General features: G+C 41.2%; 1 protein-coding gene across 6 annotated transcripts in view; it reads right to left on the bottom strand.

The window, feature by feature from the left end:
* PALM2AKAP2 (PALM2 and AKAP2 fusion) overlaps positions 1–22,114 on the bottom strand; it is a 506,958-nt gene that overhangs the window by 266,584 nt on the left and 218,260 nt on the right. For all 6 annotated transcript variants that reach the window (XM_057548010.1, XM_007178230.3, XM_007178232.3 and 3 more), the window contains exon 3: positions 4,193–4,273. In XM_057548010.1, the coding sequence (XP_057403993.1) occupies positions 4,193–4,273 (81 nt within the window). The remainder of the gene's footprint in view (positions 1–4,192; positions 4,274–22,114) is intronic.

Genomic DNA, 22,114 nt, shown 5'->3' with positions numbered 1-22,114 from the left:
ATAGCAGACTCGAGTATAAGTGGGAAATATGTATATAATAAAGAAGACATTTAAATCAGTGGGGAAAAGGATGAATTAATCAACAAATCATGTTGAAGCTACTGTCTCACCATCAGTAAAAAGTAAAGTTATTCCTATCTTATTCCTTACAGGAAAATAAATTCTAGATTTTAATCCTAAAACTACTGAAGTGTAAGAAACATCATAGATAAGTGTCTGAGATGAAGATGTTCTTTCCAAGGATGACATCAAGGTCAGAAATTATAAAGTAAATGAATGTTAGATGTGACTTCATAAAAATTATAAAATTTTGTATGAGAATTTAAATACAAAATTTAAATACAAAATTTAAATACAAAAATCAAAAAAGAGATAAAGGCTAATGCATTTTGGAGACTAATGTTAATATAATTTCATTTTACTCAAAGGCTGATGAGGCCTGTGGTAAGGGTTCCATATCTTAATCCATAAAAATATATTGGGTTATATCTGGGTGGTGAGCAGACAATTGATATGTTTTTCTTTATATTTTGCAGTACTTTTGAATTTCACTCTTGCAATGATCATACATTCCTTCCTTTTATAATCAGCAAAAGTAATACAGCTATTAAAATTGCCTACTGGTCCCCTATGTGAGCATTTCTTGGAAATTCTTGCATCACAAATATCAGATACTCAATACAGCTAAGGATCTTATAAAAAGAAATCTGAGTTTAATTTGGCTAGGACGTCAAAGTACCTGGAGGTTTCCTAATCACTGGGGTGTAGCAGCTAATATTTCAACATTTTCTTCATCGTCTTATAGAATTTGCTTATCATTCATATAAAAAGTAATGATATTCCATTTTGTGGAGTTACTATATAGCCCTAACTATTGCAATTAGGAAATATATTTAGTCAAATATACAAGTATCAAGATGATTGCATTGCAAAATTTATTTGTTTCGACAAGAGACCAGTGAATCTGTCTAAATAATTCATATCCCATTGCATGAGAATAAGCATCCAAAGACTATTTGATAATGAGAATTATAGCTTAATAAATATGAAATCAAATTCTAATGCTTTTCCATTTAACTTTGCACTGAGAATAATTTTTCTTAGAGCACATCTGGAATTTTGAAAAATGCTAAAATAAATGGCAATTCCTGACATATTTCTTAATATTTTCTACTTCAAGGAACTACGAATCATCACTGTGGCACACCTCCACATGGTCCAAATTTTCCAGAGCCCATGAAAATATACTTAGAGTAAAAGAGACAGTGATGATAGTAACTGACATCTTTCTAGACACATTATTTCATTTGGAGGAAACAGTGTCCTGGAGAAAGCATGGTTACGGAGACAGTGCTGGGGTTCAATCGGGCTCCCCCACTCAGAGTCTCCCTGTTCTTGGGCAGATTACTTGATCTCACCAGTTTGTTTCCTCACCTGTAGGACGGGGAGAGTAGTATCTACTAGGTGGTCATTATTGAGGGGATGTATTTAAAGGCACATGTTGGGCACTGAACGAAAATGATGACTGTTATTGAGGATGGACACGGGGATGACATGGCTGCTATGCTGCCGTCAGGAAGCTGGCTGAGTCTCCACCGAGAGCTCACGGGGGACCTATAACCTCAATGAATTTACTACCATCCGGGAGTGAGGCTGCCAAGCTCCAAACGATGATCACAGGGAAGATGACTCACATTATTTAAGGTCAGTCAACAGTTAACTGATTTAAGGTAGAACATAATCATTTCTCGCGCCTGAAGTGATCATCTCTCTCAATCAGGCACCACCCTCCTTATATTAAAATAACTCTATTTTGGGGAGGATGGACTCAGAACAAAGAGAGGCAGACTCATGAGGGACGTGTCACCTGCATCACGGTGAGGCCAGTGACTGTCCTCACCTTACTGCAGACGCCACCCTCCCCAGAGCAGAGACACGCGGGACCTCCCAGAGCTGGGGTCTCTCTCCAGGGTAGCACCCAATAAACCACCTTTGCAACCTCTGAGCTTCCCTTTTTCGTTGCTCAAGGCTAGTGGTCCACCCTTACTACAGAGGTCTTCCCCGGCAAGAGAAATTATAATGCAGTGGTCTCCACTTATTAAATTTCCATCATTTCCAATCCTTTCTCCCCAGGCATAGCAAGGTAACCTTGGTGAAAGCGCTGGGTGTTCCCTTAAATAGTCAATCTCATCAACTGTGTGAGAATTTTAGCAGGATAACCGTAGAGAACTACCTTATTCCCTTGTTTCTAAGCCTTTGAAGGAATCTCACTGCTTCCCCATGCAATACTAAGTCATCTGTACTGTTGTTTCTGTTATTGGATGGATGGATGGATGGATGAAAAATGGACAGATGGAATATGAAAAGAATATTATAACACTGGACTGGATCAGCAATGAATGAATCCTTGGTATCTTATTTGACACCCAGAAAGATGAAAGGTAAGACAAAAGAAACTTTTGCCTTATGATCAAAGACAAAATGTCTTATGATCTTCTGACATACATTTATTGCCTGACTTTTGATTCAAGGAATGCAGAAGCAAAGAACCGCATTGAGCTGAAAGAGGAGGGAGTCTGTCTAGTCAAAAACAGCCTCTCATTCTTTCACTCTTCTTGTTCAAAAGTTCACCTTTTCAGCAAGAATTTGATGAGGTTTAATACATTTTGGTCTCTTATAAGGAGTGAGTTGACTATACTCTGAGCCAGAGATCCAGCTCTGTCCAGATTGACCTTGAACAATTCACTCGGTTCTATTAAGTGTGTTTAAGCCCCGCCTCTCTGTAAGAAGAGGATGCTTACTTTAGCCTTCAATCCTCCCGCAGGAATGCGGTAAGGAAAGAGTAGTGGCAGACAAGGTACATGCAAGCTTCCTACAAAGAAAGGTCCATAAATGGATTTACATGATGAGCAGAAAGAAACAGGCAATATTCTCAGTATCGTGCTGCCATTCTTCCTTTAAAACACCTTTCTCTAGTTCAAGTTAATGGTGAACTGATAAATATGTGAAGCAGATTTAGGTCATGCTGCTATTTATTTTTTTATTTTAATAGATCTTTATTAGAGTATAATTGCTTCACAATACTGTGTTAATTTCTGTTGCACAACAAAGTGAATCAGCCATATGCATACACATGTCCCTACATCCCCTCATGCTGCTATTTAAAATCAGGAACTCGCTTGCTGATAATTTTATTCTGAGGATTCATTCAGCACAACTCCGTCTTCTAGAAAAGAATGGGAAATGCAACCGTAAAGGTTCATCTTGTTAAAAAATAATCCACACCCAGCATCACCTGGAGAGTCAGCCCCACCTTCCCAACTAGCCCTCTGAGCGATGCAATTTCTGTACATGTAATGTCAGGTGTGAGCACGAGAGGGTTTTTCTAAAAAAGCCCAGGAGCAGTGAAAAGCAAGCAGCAACTCCCAGCTGGCCACTGGACACACTATTCTCTGAGCCTGCAGAAAGCAACATTCTGCAACCACTGGAGTCCTTGTGACAGTGACAGAGCTTTCTCCTGGGTTGTCATCAATTATGATGCTTAAGTGCATTATGTTTTAAAGAAAAATAAATAAATAAGCATCTCTCTCTCTCTCATGGTGCAATGGAAACCAATCAAGTCAAACCATTTCAATACTGTCTTTGACAGTGTTCTAACAGGACACTTTCAAAATTGTTAAAGTAGAAAGAAAACACATGAATAACCTGAAGTGCACAGCACTGCTCATTTATCAGACCATACTGCTCTTATCTCCCTCTTCTCCAGATCAAGAAAGAAAAGATTAATATTTTTAATTTAATAAAGAGCATGTTAAATGTATCTTTGGGAACCTCTGTATACACACATACACACAGCATCTATGTACTGGAGACACAGCCCTGGAACACTGCCTCACCCACCATGTGGAAATTCTCCCCCAATTTCTATATATAACCACCACGGTTCACAGGCACACACACCCCCAACCCATCCACAGGCACCTATCAGCTCATCATGCTTGCAGAAATTGGAATGCTGTAACAATGCCCTGAATTTGAGAAATTCACAAGCCCAGAGATGGTTTCCTGACAATGAAAAAGGGCTGGTGCAGCCCGCGGCAGCACCTTCACACCAGGGCAGGCTCTGCCCAGCTCTCTGGCGTGTGATCTGCATGTCTAATAACGGAACAGGTTTGTGGGATCAGCCGCTTACCTTGGAATGCTGCAGCAGAAGTATCTGCTCGTCCAGCTCTTGGCGCTTGCCTTCTATTTCTGTCTGCCTCTTTCTTTTTTCCTTGAAAATAAAAAGAGAGAGAGAGAGGCTGTAAGAATGGGTGGGTGCTGGCTCCAGGAATTTGAAGGTAGGAAGCAGCAGCAGCTGTACACATCTGTAGAGACCCTTCCAGAGATGCTGGGCACACACACCGTTGTCACCTGCCCCTCCGTGTCTGGGTGTGTTGTAAGCAGCAGCCTTCTCTTAACATGTCTGCTGTGGGCTCGGTGAGTGGGAGAAATTCTCTTCACTCAGCCAAGCTGCAACAATTTAATCCAGAAGAAAAGGCAGCTGCTACACACACACACACACACACACACACACACACACGCACGCACACACGCACACACACACAGAGTCATGTTCTGTGCAGTGTTAATTTAGAGACAAAGAATAAAAATATCTCAATTGTGAAGACAGAGGTTGTTATCAACACTGCAAAGATGACAGAATAAACGGGGAAGTTCTGGGGTTAGATTCCTGTTATCAAAATCCTACATATAAATAATGCAATGCAATTTCAAATTTTATAGGACAAATCATCCAGTTGAACCTACCAAACAATGCAAATTAGATGGGTGATCTTTGTTAAAGTTCATCTTGGAGGGAGCACTTCAGGTTGGGAGGGCTTGCTGAGGTTATGGTAAATGTGAAGTCTAGACTTGGTCTGCCTGGGTCCACCTCCCAGCTTTTCTATTTGCTACTTGTATGACCTCTGACGAATTCTTTTACCTCCCTGGATCTAAGTCTTCTCTCGCATAAAGAGGAGATAAGAATTGTACCTAAACCATATGGCTGGGGCACGGATTAAATGAGATGATATATGTAAAGGACCTAGAACAATGACCTGGCACACAGTAAATGCTTAATAAATATTATTTGCCATTACACTTACTGTCACATGTTTACTTCTAGGCAATGCCTAGAAACTGGTTTTAAAGGGATGTATTTCCCTTTTATTCAGAGCATAACTGTTCCATTGGAGTGTATGCTTAGTATTTTTCTTCTCTATACATCTCCAATATAGACAATAAACATCACATAAAAGTGATTAATTGAAGAATAGAAAGGATTGCCCTTATGATAGCTTACTTGTTCAATGTTTTGTTTCCAAAGTACATAAGGGGGTGGTTTACTGAGACATTTACTGCAATGGATTATTTCCCTTTACTCACATATGCAGGGGAAACTTGTTGGACAAGACATAATGGCATTTTACACTACAACAGCCAAATCCTGGAGAAGACAATAATGTAAAAGCCTGGTTTGCTCTGCTCTGTGTTAAGGGAAGCTTTTATTTTATGTAGTTGCTATGTTTCTGGGGATGTGCTTGTACCACTGCTATTCAAATCAACATAGTAATAAGTTATGTTATAACCAAGTTATTCTGTGTAATGCACAGACTTTTAAGAAATAGTAGCTTATAATCTCAAGCCACTGGGACATAATATCCAAGTCAGGGACATAACCTCCCTGGCAAAGTGAGGCCTGAGGACATTTTAGGAACTTACTATTTACCAAAGAACTCCAATCTATGGTGCATCACTGATGCTGCTAATCCCAGAGGATGCCCAAGAACACACAATATATGGCAGCAGATGGGAAAAGTGAGGACCAGTGAGGAGAGCCCACCCATCCAGCATCTCAAAGGAATATAAGTAAGTGCAGCCACTACGGAAAACAGTCTGGAGGTTCCTCAGAAAACCAAAAATAGAATTATCATATGAATCCCACTCCTGGGGATGTACCCGGACAAAACTATAATTCAAAAAGATACACACACCCCGAAGTTCATAGCTGCACTATTCACAATAGCCAAAACGTGGAAACAACCTAATGTCCATCAACATATGAAAGGATAAAGAAGATATGGTACATATATACAATGGAATACTATTCAGCCATAAAAAAGAATGAAATGATGCCATTTGCAGCAACATGGGTAGACCTAGAGATTATCATACTAAGTGAAGTAAGTCAGAAAGAGAAAGACAAACACCATATGATATCACTTATATGTAGAATCTAAAATACGGTACAAATGAACTTATCTGCAAAACAGAAACAGACTCACAGACATAGAGAACAGACTTGTGGTTGCCAAGGGGGAGGGAGGTGGGGCAGGGAAGTATTGGGAGTTTGGGATTAGCAGATGCAAACTATTATATATAGAATGGATAAACAACAAGGTCCTACTGTATAGCACAGAGAACTATATTCAATATTCAATATCCTGTGATAAATCATGATGGAAAAGAATATTAAAAAAAGAATGTCTATATGCGTATAATTGAGTCACTTTGCTGTACAGCAGAGATTATAACAACACTGCAAATCAACTATACTTCAATAAAAAAATAAATAAATAAAAATTTTAAAAGGTGCCAATGACAAAGCAAGGACCTCCAGAACCAGCCACTATCTCTTTATTCTAGAATTTCTCAACAGTAGGTTTACTGGATTTTATCTTTCATTCCCATGGTCTATCAAGGTACGGAGTTGTCCTATATTTAAATCCAGAATCAAAACATAGTATGTCGGGGACTTCCCTGGTGGCACAGTGGTTAAGAATCTGCCTGCCAATGCAGGGGACACAGGTTCGAGCCCTGGTCCAGGAAGATCCCACATGCTGAGAAGCAACTAAGCCCGTGCGCCACAACTACTGAGCCTGCGCCCTAGAGCCCATGAGCCACAACTACTGGGCCTGCGAGCCACAACTACTGAAGCCTGCATGCCTAGAGCCCATGCTCTGCAACAAGAGAAGCCACCGCAATGAGAAGCCCGCATACCGCAACGAAGAGTAGCCCCCGCTCGCCACAACTAGAGAAAGCTCGCGCACAGCAATGAAGACCCAACACAGCAATTAATTAATTTTTAAAAAAGAATCAAAAAAAAAAACCATAGTATGTCACAGGTACAAGATGCTGATGACTCAATAGTTCCATCCATGTTAATTGAGTGCTGTGTGTGCTACAGACTGAATGTTTGTGTTCTCCCCAAAATTCGTATTTTGAAACTTAATCCCCAAGATGATAATGGTATTAGGAGGTGGGACTTTTGGGAGGTGATTAGGTCATGAGGGTGGAGCTCATGAATGAGATCAGTGCTCTCATAAAGAGAACCCAGAGAGCTCTTTCACCCCTTCCACGATGTGAGGACACACCAGCAAGACAGCTGCCTGTGAACCAGGTGCAGGCCCCCACTAGACACCAAATTGGTGGGTGCCTTGATCTTAGACTTCTTAGAACTGTGAGAAAAAAATTTCGGTTGTTTATAAGCCACCCAGTCTGTGGTATTTCATTAGAGAAGACTGAATGGACAAAGACAATGTTCTAATTACAGATCTGGTCATTTGCAAACCCTTCCTAGGCTTATCCCACCTCTGAGCCTTTGTTCATATAAAGTTCTCACTCTGCACATTGCCCTCCATCATATTGGTGAACCATGCCTTGAACAGAAGAAATATCACCAGATGGTACAAGCGGGGAATCTTTAAATGAGTAGACTCATTGGTGGTCACTGTGAACAGATATGATCGTGAAAGATGCAGGTTTTAAGTTAGTTCTTTAAGGAACTAACTAAGGTAGGAATTAGGTAGATACAGATTAATGGGCAGCACATTCCAAGGAATGTGTGAGTAAGGGTAGAAATACACTGCATATTCCAGGGACAATGAAGAGAGAAACAAAACTCAGGTGCAGGGTTTGCCTTTAGGAATATAGATCGATGATTCAAAAGACTGGCTAGGACTAGACCTCTGAGGGCCTTGGGTGCCAGGCCAAGAAGCTTGGATTTTATTACACGGACAATGTAACCTCATTGTAGGGTGCTAAGCAAGAGAGTAATATGGTGAAATGGCATTTTAGGAACATTATCTGGCACTGGTATATAGGATGGATTAATAGGAATTGGGATACATTTCCTGTAAATGGCCAGATAGTAAACATTCTAGGTTTTGTGGGACATACAGTCTCTGTTGCAACTACTCAATGCTGCCATTGCAGTACAAAAACAGCTGTAGACAATCTATAAATAAATGAGCGTGTCTGTGCTCTAATGAGCCTTCATTGACAAACACAGGTGGGGGCCAGATTTAGCCCAGCTTCATAGTCTGCTGACCTCTGGATGAAAAGATCATTAAATGTCTTAGAAGTCCTACACTGTTGGTGGGAATGTAAATTGGTGCAGCCACTATGGAGAACAGTCTGGACGTTCCTCAAAAAACTAAAAATAGAGTCGCCATATGATCCAGCAATCCTACTCCTGGGCATGTATCCACACAAAACTATAATTTGAAAAGATACATGCACCCCAGTGTTCACAGCACCACTACTTACAATAGCCGAGACATGGAAACAATCTAAATGTCTACTGACAGATGAATGGATAAAGAAGATGTGCTGTGTCTGTACATATACAATGGAATATATATATATATATATATATATATATATACACACACAATAGAATATTACTCAGCCATAAAAAAGAATGAAATAATGCCATTTGCAGAAACATGGATGGACCTAGAGATTATCATACTAAGTGAAGTCAGAAAGAGAAAGACAAATGCGATATGATATCACTTATGTGTGGAATCTAAAATATGACACAAATGCACTTATTCACCAAGCAGAAACAGATGCACAGACATAGAGCAAAGACTTGTGGTTGCCAGGGGGAGGGGTAATGGGGGAGGGATGGATTGCCACGATGAGGGGTGGGGGAGTTTGGGGTTAGCAGATGCAAACTATTATACATAGAATGGATAGACAACAAGGTCCTACTGTATAGCACAGGGAAATATACTCAATATCCTGTGATAAACCATAATGGAAAAGAATATGAAAAAGAATATATATATATATACATATATATATATAGCTGAATCACTTTGCTGTACACCAGAAATTAACATTACACTGTAAATCAACTATACCTCAGTAAAAAATACATTTTAAAAATGTCTTAGGAGGATGCAACATTCACCCTGGGGTATGGTGGGCATGGATGAACTAACAAGCCCATCCTAGCTCAGAGCTGTTCCAATCAGATTGGGAAGAAAAGGACAATACAAATAGAACTGATGAGGCTCAGGACTAATAGGATCTAGAGGGTGGGGCAATATGGTATCTTGGCTTTGAGCCACACAGAGAGTGCTGGTGCAGGAAAGGGCAACAGTGGGAAAGTGGTGCTTTCCCATTTATTCTGTATTCATATCTCCCCTGAGGAAACTCCATATTGGGTTGAAGCTAGAAATCAAAGAGTTGTTAACATATGCAGCCAGGCATCAGTATCAGCATGTTCTCATCTGTGTTCTATCTGATGAAGACTCTGGGCTTAGTCCTGTCACAAGGACACTTTTGCATCTATGGCTATTGTGGGATTCTTTATGTCCCCTTCCACAGTGATGGAGTTAGGTCTTGAAATCACTCCTGACTGGACAAGAGGTAAGATGTGCAATCAGCCTGTGTACAGAGTTAGATATGAGTCATAGTACAGCAAGTTCGAGGGGGCCACCGCTGGCTTCCTGATGCTTGCTTGCTTGGTCCAGGCCATGCTCCTCACCTGGTGAGCTTGCTGCTTCCCAGACTTCTCCTTCCCTTAATCAAGGCAAAACCACTAGCTCTTGGGTTCTCTTCTCACTCCTTCTCAAATGTCTAAATGTAGACATTTAGCCTACATGATTTTCTTTACTCTCATCAACTATACAACCTACACAATATCAGTATAGATAACTAGCAGATCTATATTTTCAGCCTAGATCTCTCCTTTGAGCTCCAGGTTCCCCTATCCAACTGCCAAATGTTCATATCCAGTGCCTCAAACCTAACCCTTGAGTCATCCTCTCGGCCATCCCTCCTCCCCTACTCTCACATCTGTTCCTTCTGTATTCCTCATCTCAGAGAATGACATGACCCAAGTTGGAAACCTGATTTATTCTAGACACTCCACTGTCTTAAAAGACCAAGTCCTGATGATACTGTTCGTCATTTTCCACGCCTTCTACCTCCCCACTAGAACCTTTATTACAACCTTAATATTCCCTCCTTTATCTTCACCACCACCCCCCCCACGTAGACTACTCTACATCAGTATCTTTCGCAAGCTATAGCGCTGAACTGTTTATACCCTCTTTCCATCTGGATTACTGCAGTGGTTTCCTCACTAGTCTTCCTGCCTCTGAGGCTTGGCTCTGAGCAAGTCACCCTCTGCTTTAGTGATATTCTAAAATGGAAATCTGACTACTTCCATCCCTGGCCTAAAATCCCAGAAATGTCTCTCATTGCCTACAGTGCCAATAGTAAGTTCCTTCCCATGGCCAAGAGGGCCCTCTGTATCTCACAGTTTCATCTCAAGCCATGACCCCCTTAATCATATGCTCCAGCCTCAACACATGATCTGAAGTTTCCTGATCTGCCAGGTGGGTTCATGCCTTCCTGGTTTTGCTCTTACTGCTTCCTCTAACAATAATGGATTTCCCTCACTCCTTCATCTAATGAAAACCTTTTTCTCTTTGACAACACAGCTTAAATATACATAAAGCTAGAGCAACCACCTGCCCAGTCTTTCTTCCATCAGAGAACCCACATACCCTCACTATAAATGGTGGTGGAAATGCCAGTTATGATTAGTCACATGTAGCCCGACTCATTCCTGCCACCAGGACTTGTGTGTGATACAGGTTAGGACAATCAAACTACCTTATCTCGTTGCAGTAGGGACTGGTCCAAGGAGCAGCTAAAGGACCAAAGCAGAACCAAGAAGAGACATTTCTAGGAATAGACACATGAATACTGGGAGAGAAAAGCTCCCTTTTCACTAAGGTTAAGCTGGGATAATGTCTATCTGAGTGGCAATTATCCCAAGCCACATGGAAGAAACACATCCATGCTGGAGAAAGGTTAACCCGCAGAGAGAAGCAGAGCTGGAAGACAGAGAAAGGAGGCTCCAAGTAAGATTGTTTGAGTCCCAGATCTAGTTATGCATGAAGCCAGAACCATCCATGGGCTTCCTAAATTATATACACTCATAATCTCCCTTCTGCTTAAGCTAGTTTAAGTGGTGTTTCTGTCACTTGCAGCTCAAAGAGTTCTGACAAGTACAGAAGACTTCTCTGCTCCCTCCAAAGAGAATTCATCACCCCTTCCTTCTTTCTTCCCTTCATGGGCTGTGGATCTTTCTACATTAGTACCTTGAGCACTTTAGGACTTTATGCACTTAACAGTTTACACATCTTCTCCCTCTACCAAACTATGGGCATCTTGAGGACAAGGATCTTGGCTCATGCATCTCCAAAGTCTAGACTGTTGCATGGTAGAGACATGTAACAGACACTCAGTAAGAATCTTTGAATGAGATACTTGTTCTCCTCCCACCATGTTCCTGTTTGTCCAGATCCCTCACTCAAATGCATCATGAATTTGCACTCATGATTTCAATGGCAGTAAAATACCTCACTGAAAACACATTAGCCGTCAGTCCACAAAACCAGAAGTATCTTTCTGTTGAAGATGCAGCCCATATGGAATAAACCTTTATGGCTTTGCACAGAAGACAAGAGTTGAAAAATCTCATTCTGGGAAAGAATCATGGAAAGCTCACTCTGGGGAGAAAGGCTGGGGGAAGTAGAAATTCCAGGGGAAGCATAACGAGCTGACAGTAGCAAACTATTCAGGGGGAATGTGCCTCAAGAGACATCTGGAAAGAAGTGATCTCAATCCATTAGGAAGATTTCCAGATCCTTCCACGATCTGGGAGGCCTAGCAAGCCACTTTCATCATCTTCCTGTGAAGTATGGATTTTCCTGGCAAGTATTTTCTGGAAGTACTGCAACATTATGAAACTGTCAACTCTTAGTGTAGTAAGGCGCCACCATATAGAGCGGAGGACGCTGTTCGAAGGCGGTTAGTAAGTATGCCGGGAAGACAGGTATTAGAAGTAGCTAGGAAGCCCACGTCCACCCTGGTGCAGCTTCAGGCAGACTCCCTCTTCTCTCCTGCTGCCTGCGCTGCAACCCAGGCTTTGGGGAATGCAAGGGAGTGGCTGGGGGAGGGGTCCCTACTGAGTCTGTGAGAAACAGTGAGAGAAGGAAGAAGCTGAGCAGGGAAGGCTGTGAGAAGCAAAGAGACGGTGCTTCCTTTCCTCTGCTGAGGTCCACTCTGACTTGGGCTGATACTTAGAGCCCCAGAGTGCAGCAGTGGGAAGGAACCGGAAGACCTCCTCAAGGCACTATTGCCACTGAGACATCCCAGAATTTAGATGAGAGGGGGAAAAAGAAAATATGTTATGGATGGACCTAGAGATTATCATACTAAGCGAAGTAAGTCAAAAAGAGAAAGACAAATATCATATGATAGCACTTACATGGGGAATCTAAAATATGACACAAATGAACTTATCTACAAAACAGAAACAGACTCATGGCCATAGAGAATAGATTTGTGGTTGCCAAGGGCGAGGAGGGGTGGGGGAGGGAAGTATTGGGAGTTTGGGATCAGCAGGTGCAAACTAGTATACATAGGATGCATAAACAACAGGATCCTACTGTATAGCACAGGGAGCTATACTCAGTATCCTGTGATAAACCATAATGGAAAAGAATACGAAAAAGAATGTGTATATATATATGTATGTGTATGTGTGTATATATATATATATATATACACACACACACATACATATATATATACATATATATATATATATATATATAAAACTGGGTCACTTGGCTGTATAGCAGAAATTAACACAACATTGTAAATCAACTATACTTCAACAAAAATTTTTTAAAAAAGAAAATATTTTAAAATTGAAATGTTACAACATTTCCTCCTCCTATTGCTAGATAAAGGAAATTCTGTGTTGACTTCTCCCATTGTGAGCTTAAGGCAATTGTGTGTCCCTCCCCATCACACAGGCCTGTATGTGACTTTGGGCCAGCTGGTCCCTAGGCTTTGGCAATGCAGCACCAGAGAAAGGAGTAGAGTGCTGGAGAAGTGCACAAACCAGACTGTTTTAAGTAGTTTGACCTTGGAAAGGGAATGGGGGATATGCTAGATACAGGGGGAAACTGAAGATGGAGAAGAGGAGAGATGGGATGACAAAGAACTGCAAGGGGTGGGGACAGTTTTGAAATTCAAGAATTTAAAAATAAAGGGGCTGAGATATTAAGACCAAAAGACCAGGGAGAGAGAATCTTCAGATATTTTATTGTCGCTTATGGAATGAATTTCCTTTGACAGTCTCCAAAAGATGCCAGTGTAAGGATACTGGACTTTTGTCTACTACACTGTTTCTTTGAACATGACTTCATGCTGAAACTGGATCACCAGAGTGCCAGGCTTTACATAGGTTACACTAAGAAGGAAGGTGACATTTTGAGAATTAAACTGTGGAAAGTCAACTTGCAAATGGGGACCCAATGAGCTTTTTCTATTAAGGAATCAGAATGTCATGTCAGTCATGGTTGGATTATAATTCCCTGTTTAATGCTGCTGTAGAACCAATGCCATTTATATGTCTGAGGAAACAAAAGGAAGATGGTCAGTCTGAAAACTGAGAACCTGAGTGACCAGGTATAAAACAATCAAAGAGGTGCCCACTCAGCTTAGTCCAATTGCCTGTCCAGCTAACTTGAATGTTGAATTTGCTCAGCAAGACACACCCCCATTAGAGGTCAGTTATCTGATCTCAATGCCATTAGATATTAAGACCCTCTCTCCTGGCTCTGACTTCAAGGTCACCCATTATGATTTTGATTATATTCAGGCTTTGAAAGTAGTTACCTAAATGGAGAGATAACACTTGTTAAGCTCCCTGCAATGTCCATCCACTATAAATAAACTGGCACTTGGGTTTGTAGTTGAGTGCACTAAAAACTAAGTTCGTATGTAGTTTTCTGATCTTACAAAACTAAGTAACAGAATCTAGAGTCAGTTTAAAAGCCTTGGTCAAAAGGACAAGTAAATTGTATTTCCTGTAATCACACTATTCTGCCTCGCCATGCACCCATCCAACCCTCAATATCACCACGTGGAGTAGAGAATTCTACAGCTATATTCATTCCTCATTGCTTAGTTTAGATCAGCATTTCCACGTAGGTAAATTCTCTTTTATTCACCTGACTACTTGGCCTTGAGCTTGCCATCTTTTGGTAAAAGAGGGAAGTGCTTGCTTTGTATTGTTTTTAACAGAAATTATAAAGTCAACAGAAAGAATTTTAAATAGGAAAAGAAGACATTGATTAGTTCAAACTTCATGACTGGTTTTTGAAAGGATAATATAACACCTAAAATCTTAAGAAACACCATATAGAGTTTGGATGTAAAATTGTTACTAATTACACCTAACAGTTAATATTGCTAGTCTGTTACTGCCAGGTCAAATGCATAACACAGGAGAGTTTCAGCTTAAAGTCTTTAGTAGATACTTTATAATCCATATGAATTATATCTTAAGGCTATTTTTATGGTCTGCCCATACTGTTACTCTTTAAATAATTGTTTAAACATATAGCTACATTTTTGCTTTAATGGTCATAATATCAAACTGTTTGCTATGAGTCCTTCCCTTTAGCGGTCTTCTCTGGAGATCAAGAAGGAAAGTAGTCTGATACAGCTCTCATCAGAAAGTAAGATCTGCTGCTTGGTACCATATTGATAAGCCCACTATGGTGAAAAAATTGAGCACTCTCTGTACAAGGAGAATGGTTGAGAGCTCTGAGGAAGTCCCAAATGCCCGAAATTACATAATCAGATTCACCTGCAGAAGGTAGTCTCCCTATCACCACCCTCAACGAATTGTGATATTCCCACCATGAAGCCACCTGAGCACTGAACTGGGACTCAGGACACCTGCCTTCATATGGACGCTTCACCACTAACCCCTCAGTGACTCAGACGAGTCCCTTATTGTTTCTGGGCCTTAGATTCGGCATGTAATATGAGTAAGTTGGACCAGCTTTGCTCTACGGTTCCGCCTATCTCTAGGATTCTGCAGTGCTAAGGAGAGCAACCTCATGTGCTAGACAACCTACAAAATGCGAGAAAATATTTGCAGATGATGTGGCTGACAAGGGGTTAATATCCAAAATATATGAAAAGCTCATACAACTCAATATCAAAAAGACAAACAATCCAATCAAAAAATGGGCAGAAGACCTCAATAAACATTTCTCCAAATAAGACATACAGATGGCCAACAGACACGTGAAAAGATGCTCAACATCACTAATCTTTAGAGAAATGCAAGTCAAAACCACAACGAGGTATCCCTCACACTGGTCAGAATGACCATCATCAAAAATCTACAAACAATAAATGCTAGAGAGGGTGTGGAGAAAAGGAAACCCTCTTGCACTGTTGGTGGGACTGTAAATTGATACAGCCACTATGGAGAACAGTATGGAGATTCCTTAAAAAACTAAAAATAGGACTACCATACGACCCAGCAATCCCACTACTGGGCATATACCCTGAGAAAACCATAATTCAAAAAGAGTCATGTACCACAATGGTCATTGCAGCACTATTTACAATAGCCAGGACATGGAAGCAACCTAAGTGTCCATCGACAGATGAATGGATAAAGAAGATGTGGCACATATATATATAATGGACTATTACTCAGCCATAAAAAGGAATGAAACTGAGTTATATGCAGTGAAGTGGGTGGACCTAGAGACTGTCATACAGAGTGAAGTAAGTCAGAAAGAGAAAAACAAATACCGTATGCTAACACATATATATGGAATCTAAAAAAACAGTACTGATGAAACTAGTGGCAGGGCAGGAATAAAGATGCAGACGTAGAGAACGAACTTGAGGACACAGTGGGGAAGGGGAAGCTGGGACGAAGTGAGAGAGTAGCATGGACATATATACACTACCAAATGTAAAATAGATAGCTAGTGGGGAGTTGCTGCATAGCCCAGGGAGATCATCTCGATGCTTTTTGATGACCTAGAGGGGTGGGGTAGGGAGGGTGGGAGGGAGGCTCAAGAGGAAGGGGATATGGGGATATATGTATACATATAGCTGATTTACTTTGTTGTACAGCAGAAACTAACACAATTTTGTAAAGCAATTATACTCCAATAAAGATATTAAAAAAAAAGAATGAAATATTGCCCTTTGCAGCAACATGGATGGATCTAGAGAATATCATACTAAATGAAGTAAGTCAGCCAGAGAAAAACAAATACTGTATGACTCAATTATATGTGGAATCTAAAAAATAATACAAATGAATCTATACAAAACAGAAGCAGACGCACATAGAAAACAAACTTATGGTTACCAAAGGGGGAAGGTGGGGGGAGGAATAAATTAGGAATTTGGGAGTTACATATATACACTACTATATATAAAATAGATAAAAAACAAGGACCTACTGTATAGCACAGGAAACTATACTCAATATTTTGTAATAACCTATAATGGAAAAGAATCTGAAAAAGAATATATATATATATATATATATATCTGGATCACTTTGCCATACACCTGAAACTAACACAATACTGTAAATCAACTATACATCTATAAAAAATAAATTTAAAAAATGATGATAACAATAATAGCAACTAAGTTTATTGACTACTTGTTATGGGCCAGGCATTGTTCTAAGGATTCCCCTTCAGTTAATCCTCAGGACACTTTGAGGTAGGTATCTTTAATATCCCTGATTTTATGGATAAGAAAAGTCAAGGCTAGTCTAGGGTGAGTAAACTTGTTCAAGGTCATGAGCCAAGAGGTAGCCAAGTAGGGGTTGAAACTGAGTCTGACTCCAGAGCACTTTATCATGGACAGAGATGTGTTCTGGCTGTTAAGATTTCTTTAGCTTTGAGTGAACTCCACACAGGACACATGAAACATATTATCTTGCCACCTTCACACTCGAGTGCCAAAACTTCCCAGAACAAATGAGCTGTTGAAAATGCAAAACACTCTGATGTCAAATCCCTCCACTCTTAAAACAAGAGGCCTCTTACAAAATCCAGAAGCATTTCCCAATCCAAAACAAATAGGTCGAGGCTGGGTTGGAACCTTCATCAATGCCTGGTGAACCAATATATTCGTTTACTTTAATTTCCAGGGAAGACATTTCCAGGTGACTAAATGATATGATAAGGAGAGAAAATGCTAAATATTTCTCTCCCATTTGGACTATTCATTGCAGAGGGACTACTTCCAATGAGGCAGCAGCTGGGAAAGCTCTCAATTTACCATGTTGGGCTCATAAGTGGAGAAAACTCTCTAAATCCAGTCTTCTCGATATCAGAATATATCTCCCTAAAATTAGATGACAGGAAGAGTAAGGAGCAGAGGTGCCCATGAAGTTGATGGTCCAATCCTAGGAAAGATGCTGCAAGGCCTAGAGGAAAGGTCCCTCGACAGGAAGCAGGAACGGACACTGCCTGGACCTTGCAATAAGCAGCTTTCCCACTGGCTCCTTGCAGGTCTCAGAGCAGCAGCCCACAGGACAGTAGAGGGACTGGGGTGAACCTGAACATGGCCATGATGGTTGGAAATGCAAAACAAAATAGGGTGCACAAAAACAGAAAGAGAACAGGATGTGCAGCATTCTGATAACAACAAAGGACCCCGAACTCCAAAAGATTAGCATAATTCCAGAGACAGACACACCTTTTATGACTTTGGCCAATCACGTTTTTGTTTGTTTCTTTAGATGCCAACACCAGGAGAGAATATCTATATCTATATCACCCAGATAAACACAGCATTTAAAAATATAATATAAATCAAACTAATAGATGTGTATGGTAGGAAAATTCAGACAATACACAAAAAAGTAAAATGAACAGCTGAATCACCCTTCACCCCACCCCCATCAATTTCTTTCCTTTGGGTCTTATATGTATCCTACTTGGGAAAAAATATGAATATACCAACCTATTATCCATATGGATCTTTTATTCTTTACATAAAAGCAATCATACTATAGAGTTCCTGCTTTTCAGCTTACTTTCTTCTTACCTAGTGATGTATCTTTGAGATTTTTCTATGCCATTTTTCACATGGAGTCCCCCCTCACTCTCTGTAACTGCCGCATGGTAGTTCACAGATGGCCATTAACTTATTTTACAGGTCTGCTGCTGATAGATTATTCAGGCGGTTCCCAGTGTTTTACTTGTTATTATAAACAGGGCTGCAATGAATCTTCCTCTACGTACATGTACTTTCATGACAATATCCATAGGATACATTTCCAGAAGTAGAACTGCTGGGTCAAAGGATTTGAGCACTTAAAACTTTAATAGGGCCAAACTGCCCTCCCCCAAACATTTTCTCTGTGTTTTAAATGATATAAATCTGATTTGAAAATAAGATTCAAGCAACTCATAAGAGTTTTGATGGTTTTTTCCCCCCTTATTAGCCATATCCTTAGTGACCCCGAAGAATTTTAAGCGAAAGAAAATATTTACCACCTTGTTAAAAACTGTAAGCTGTTCTTAAAACATACTCGGGTGATCTGTCCTCACCACAGACTATTACTCTGTGTTTTCAGATTTAAAAAATGATGATTTTTTACCTTATGAACAGAAGTCTATTATGACTCCATCAGTTTTTTAGAAGGAATCAAATTTGTACCTCTTTTCCTTGCACTGTTCATGTTAGAGTTATCGCATAGCTAAGTTGTGCCCATTTGTCCATAATGAAAGACGGTCTATTCCTTCTGCTGTTGCTGCCATTCTCCATGGTTTAAAAGTACAAAATTTTCCATCCACCAAGATAACTTCTGGATGGACTCAAGCAATGTAAAAACTGAAAACATGAGAAAATAGAGTGACTCTCTGACTTTAGGATGCGAAAGGACTTCAAAAACATAAAGTATAGAAAGAAACCACAGAGAACAAAACTGATAAATTTCATTACATAACACTTAAAACTTTGGTTTTTATGGTACCAACCATACATAACAACTCAAAGGAAAGTGGCAATCTTGGAAAAAAATATTTGCAACATATATGTCAAAAGGCTAAGACCTGTCATAAATAAACGGTTCTTATAAATCAATATGATTTATAAAGAAAAATATAAACACTTCAATATAGAAAAAAAGAACAAAATATAGGGAAAATTTTCAACATTATTAATAACCAAAGAAATGCAAATTAAGCACTGAGGTGTCACTTCCACCTGTGAAAGGTATTCTACCCCAACAAGTGTATTTTAAAATATCATGTGTTTTGTGCTGGGGAGAGTATGGATAAAAAAGACCCTCTCTTCAATCTCTGTCAGAATTATAACTAATAATTATAAAAGTATGACTCTATTGGAATTATAAATTGTCTTTCCAGAAGGCTATTTCAAAAGTTTTGATCGACTTTATCAGAAAGAGTTTATCCAGAGAAAATTACCTTCAATATGTTCAAAGATTTTTGTAAAGAATATTCAATACAGAGCTATATGCAACATCAAAAAAAAAAACCAAACAGCAAATAATTGGTTAAATAAGATGGCATCTTATAAACCATCCAATGACTTCCTTTTTCACTTGGAATAAAATCAAAGCAAGCCCATCCATGGTCCATTGCCTGCCTTTCTCTTGCCCCTCATCTTGTCCCTTTCTCCACCTCCTCACTTTGCACTCCAGCCACACTGGCCTTAACCAGAGATCTGCCATGAGAGAGGCATTGAGAGCAGGCAGGCAGGTTGGGATCTCACTAAGTCTGGCTCAGAATCAAGTGGAACTTTGCTTTCCTTTGTCAGTATCCTCCGGAGTTATAGCTGTAGTCGGGGGCAACATTTCAAGATCTCTGGCTATTAATACCATGTCAGGAGGAGCTTCAAGATGGCAGAAGAGTAAGACGTGGAGATCACCTTCCTCCCCACAAATACATCAGAAATACATCTACACGTGGAACAACTCCTACAGAACACCCACTGAACGCTGGCAGAAGACCTCAGACCTCTCAAAAGGCAAGAAACTCCCCACGTACCTGGGTAGGGCAAAAGAAAAAAGAAAAAACAGAGACAAAAGAATAGGGACGGGACCTGCACCAGTGGGAGGGAGCTGTGAAGGAGGAAAGGTTTCCACACACTAGGAAGCCCCTTCGCAGGCGGAGACTGCAGGTGGCGGAGGGGGGATGCTTCGGAGCCACGGAGGAGAGCGCAGCCACAGGGGTGCGGAGGGCAAAGCGGAGAGATTCCCGCACAGAGGAGCGGTGCCGACCAGCACTCACCAGCCCGAGAGGCTTGTCTGCTCACCCACCGGGGCGGGCGGGGGCTGGGAGCTGAGGCTCGGGCTTCGGAGGTCGGATCCTAGGGAGAGGACGGGTTGGCTGTGTGAACACAGCCTGAAGGGGGCTAGTGTACCACAGCTAGCCGGGAGGGAGTCTGGGAAAAAGTCTGGAGATGCCGAAGAGACAGGAGACTTTTTCTTGCCTCTTTGTTTCCTGGTGCGCGAGCAGAGGGGATTAAGAGTGCCGCTTAAAGGAGCTCCAGAGACGGGCGCGAGCCGCGGCTATCAGCGCAGACCCCAGAGACGGGCATGAGACGCTAAGGCTGCTGCTGCCACCAAGAAGCCTGTGTGCAAGCACAGGTCACTATCCACACCGCCCCTCCCGGGAGCCTGTGCAGCCCGCCACTGCCAGGGTCCCGGGATCCGGGGACAACATCCCCGGAAGAACACATGGCACGCCTCACGCTGGTGCAACGTCACGCCGGCCTCTGCCGCCGCAGGCTCGCCCCGCCTCCTCCATACCGCTCCCTCCCCGCGGCCTGGGTGAGCCAGAGCCCCCGAATCAGCTGCTCCTTTAACCCAGTCCTGTCTGAGCGAAGAACAGATGCCCTCAGGCGACCTACACGCAGAGGCGGGGCCAAATCCAAAGCTGAACCCAGGGAGCTGTGCGAACAAAGAAGAGAAAGGGAAATCTCTCCCAGCAGCCTCAGGAGCAGCGGATTAAATCTCCACAGTCAACTTGATGTACCCTGCATCTGTGGAATACCTGAATAGACAACAGATCATCCCAAATTGAGGAGGTGGACTTTGGGAGCAACGGTATATATATATTTTTTCCCTTTTTCTCTTTTTCTCAGTGTGTATGTGTATGCTTCTGTGTGTGATTTTGTCTGTATAGCTTTGCTTTTACCATTTCTCCTAGGGTTCTGTCTGTCTTTTTTTTATTATTATTACTTAAAAAAATTTTTTTCTTAAAAATTATTTTTTATATTAATAACTTTATTTTACTTTACTTTATTTTATCTTCTTTCTTTTTTTTTCTACCTTTTATTCTGAGCCGTGTAGAGGACAGGCTCTTGGTGCTCCAGCCAGGCATCAGGGCTGTGCCACTGAGGTGGGAGAGCCAAGTTCAGGACACTTGTCCACAAGAGACCTCCCAGCTCCACATAATATCAAACGGCGAAAATCTCCTGGAGATCTCCATCTCAACGCCAAGACCCAGCTCTGCTCAATGACCAGCAAGCTACAGTGCTGGACACCCTATGCCAAACAACTAGCAAGACAGGAACACAACACCACCCATTAGCAGAGAGGATGCCTAAAATAATAATAAGGTCACAGACACCCCAAAACACACCACCAGATGTGGACCTGCCCACAAGAAAGACAAGATCCAGCCTCATCCACCAGAACACAGGCACTAGGTCCCCTCCACCAGGAAACCTACACAACCCACTGAACCAACCTTAGCCACTGGGGACAGACACCAAAAACAACGGAAACTACGAACGTGCAGCCTGTGAAAAGGAGACCCCAAACACAGTAAGTTAAGCAAAATGAGAAGACAGAGAAACAAACAGCAGATGAAGGAGCAAGGCAAAAACCCACCAGACCTAACAAATGAAGAGGAAATAGGCAGTCTACCTGAAAAAG

The sequence above is a fragment of the Balaenoptera acutorostrata genome, chromosome 6, assembly GCF_949987535.1.
Source record: "Balaenoptera acutorostrata chromosome 6, mBalAcu1.1, whole genome shotgun sequence".
Lineage (NCBI taxonomy): Eukaryota > Metazoa > Chordata > Mammalia > Artiodactyla > Balaenopteridae > Balaenoptera > Balaenoptera acutorostrata.
The sequence above is the reverse complement of the archived record's forward strand: the minus strand, read 5'-3'. Positions and strand labels throughout refer to the sequence as shown.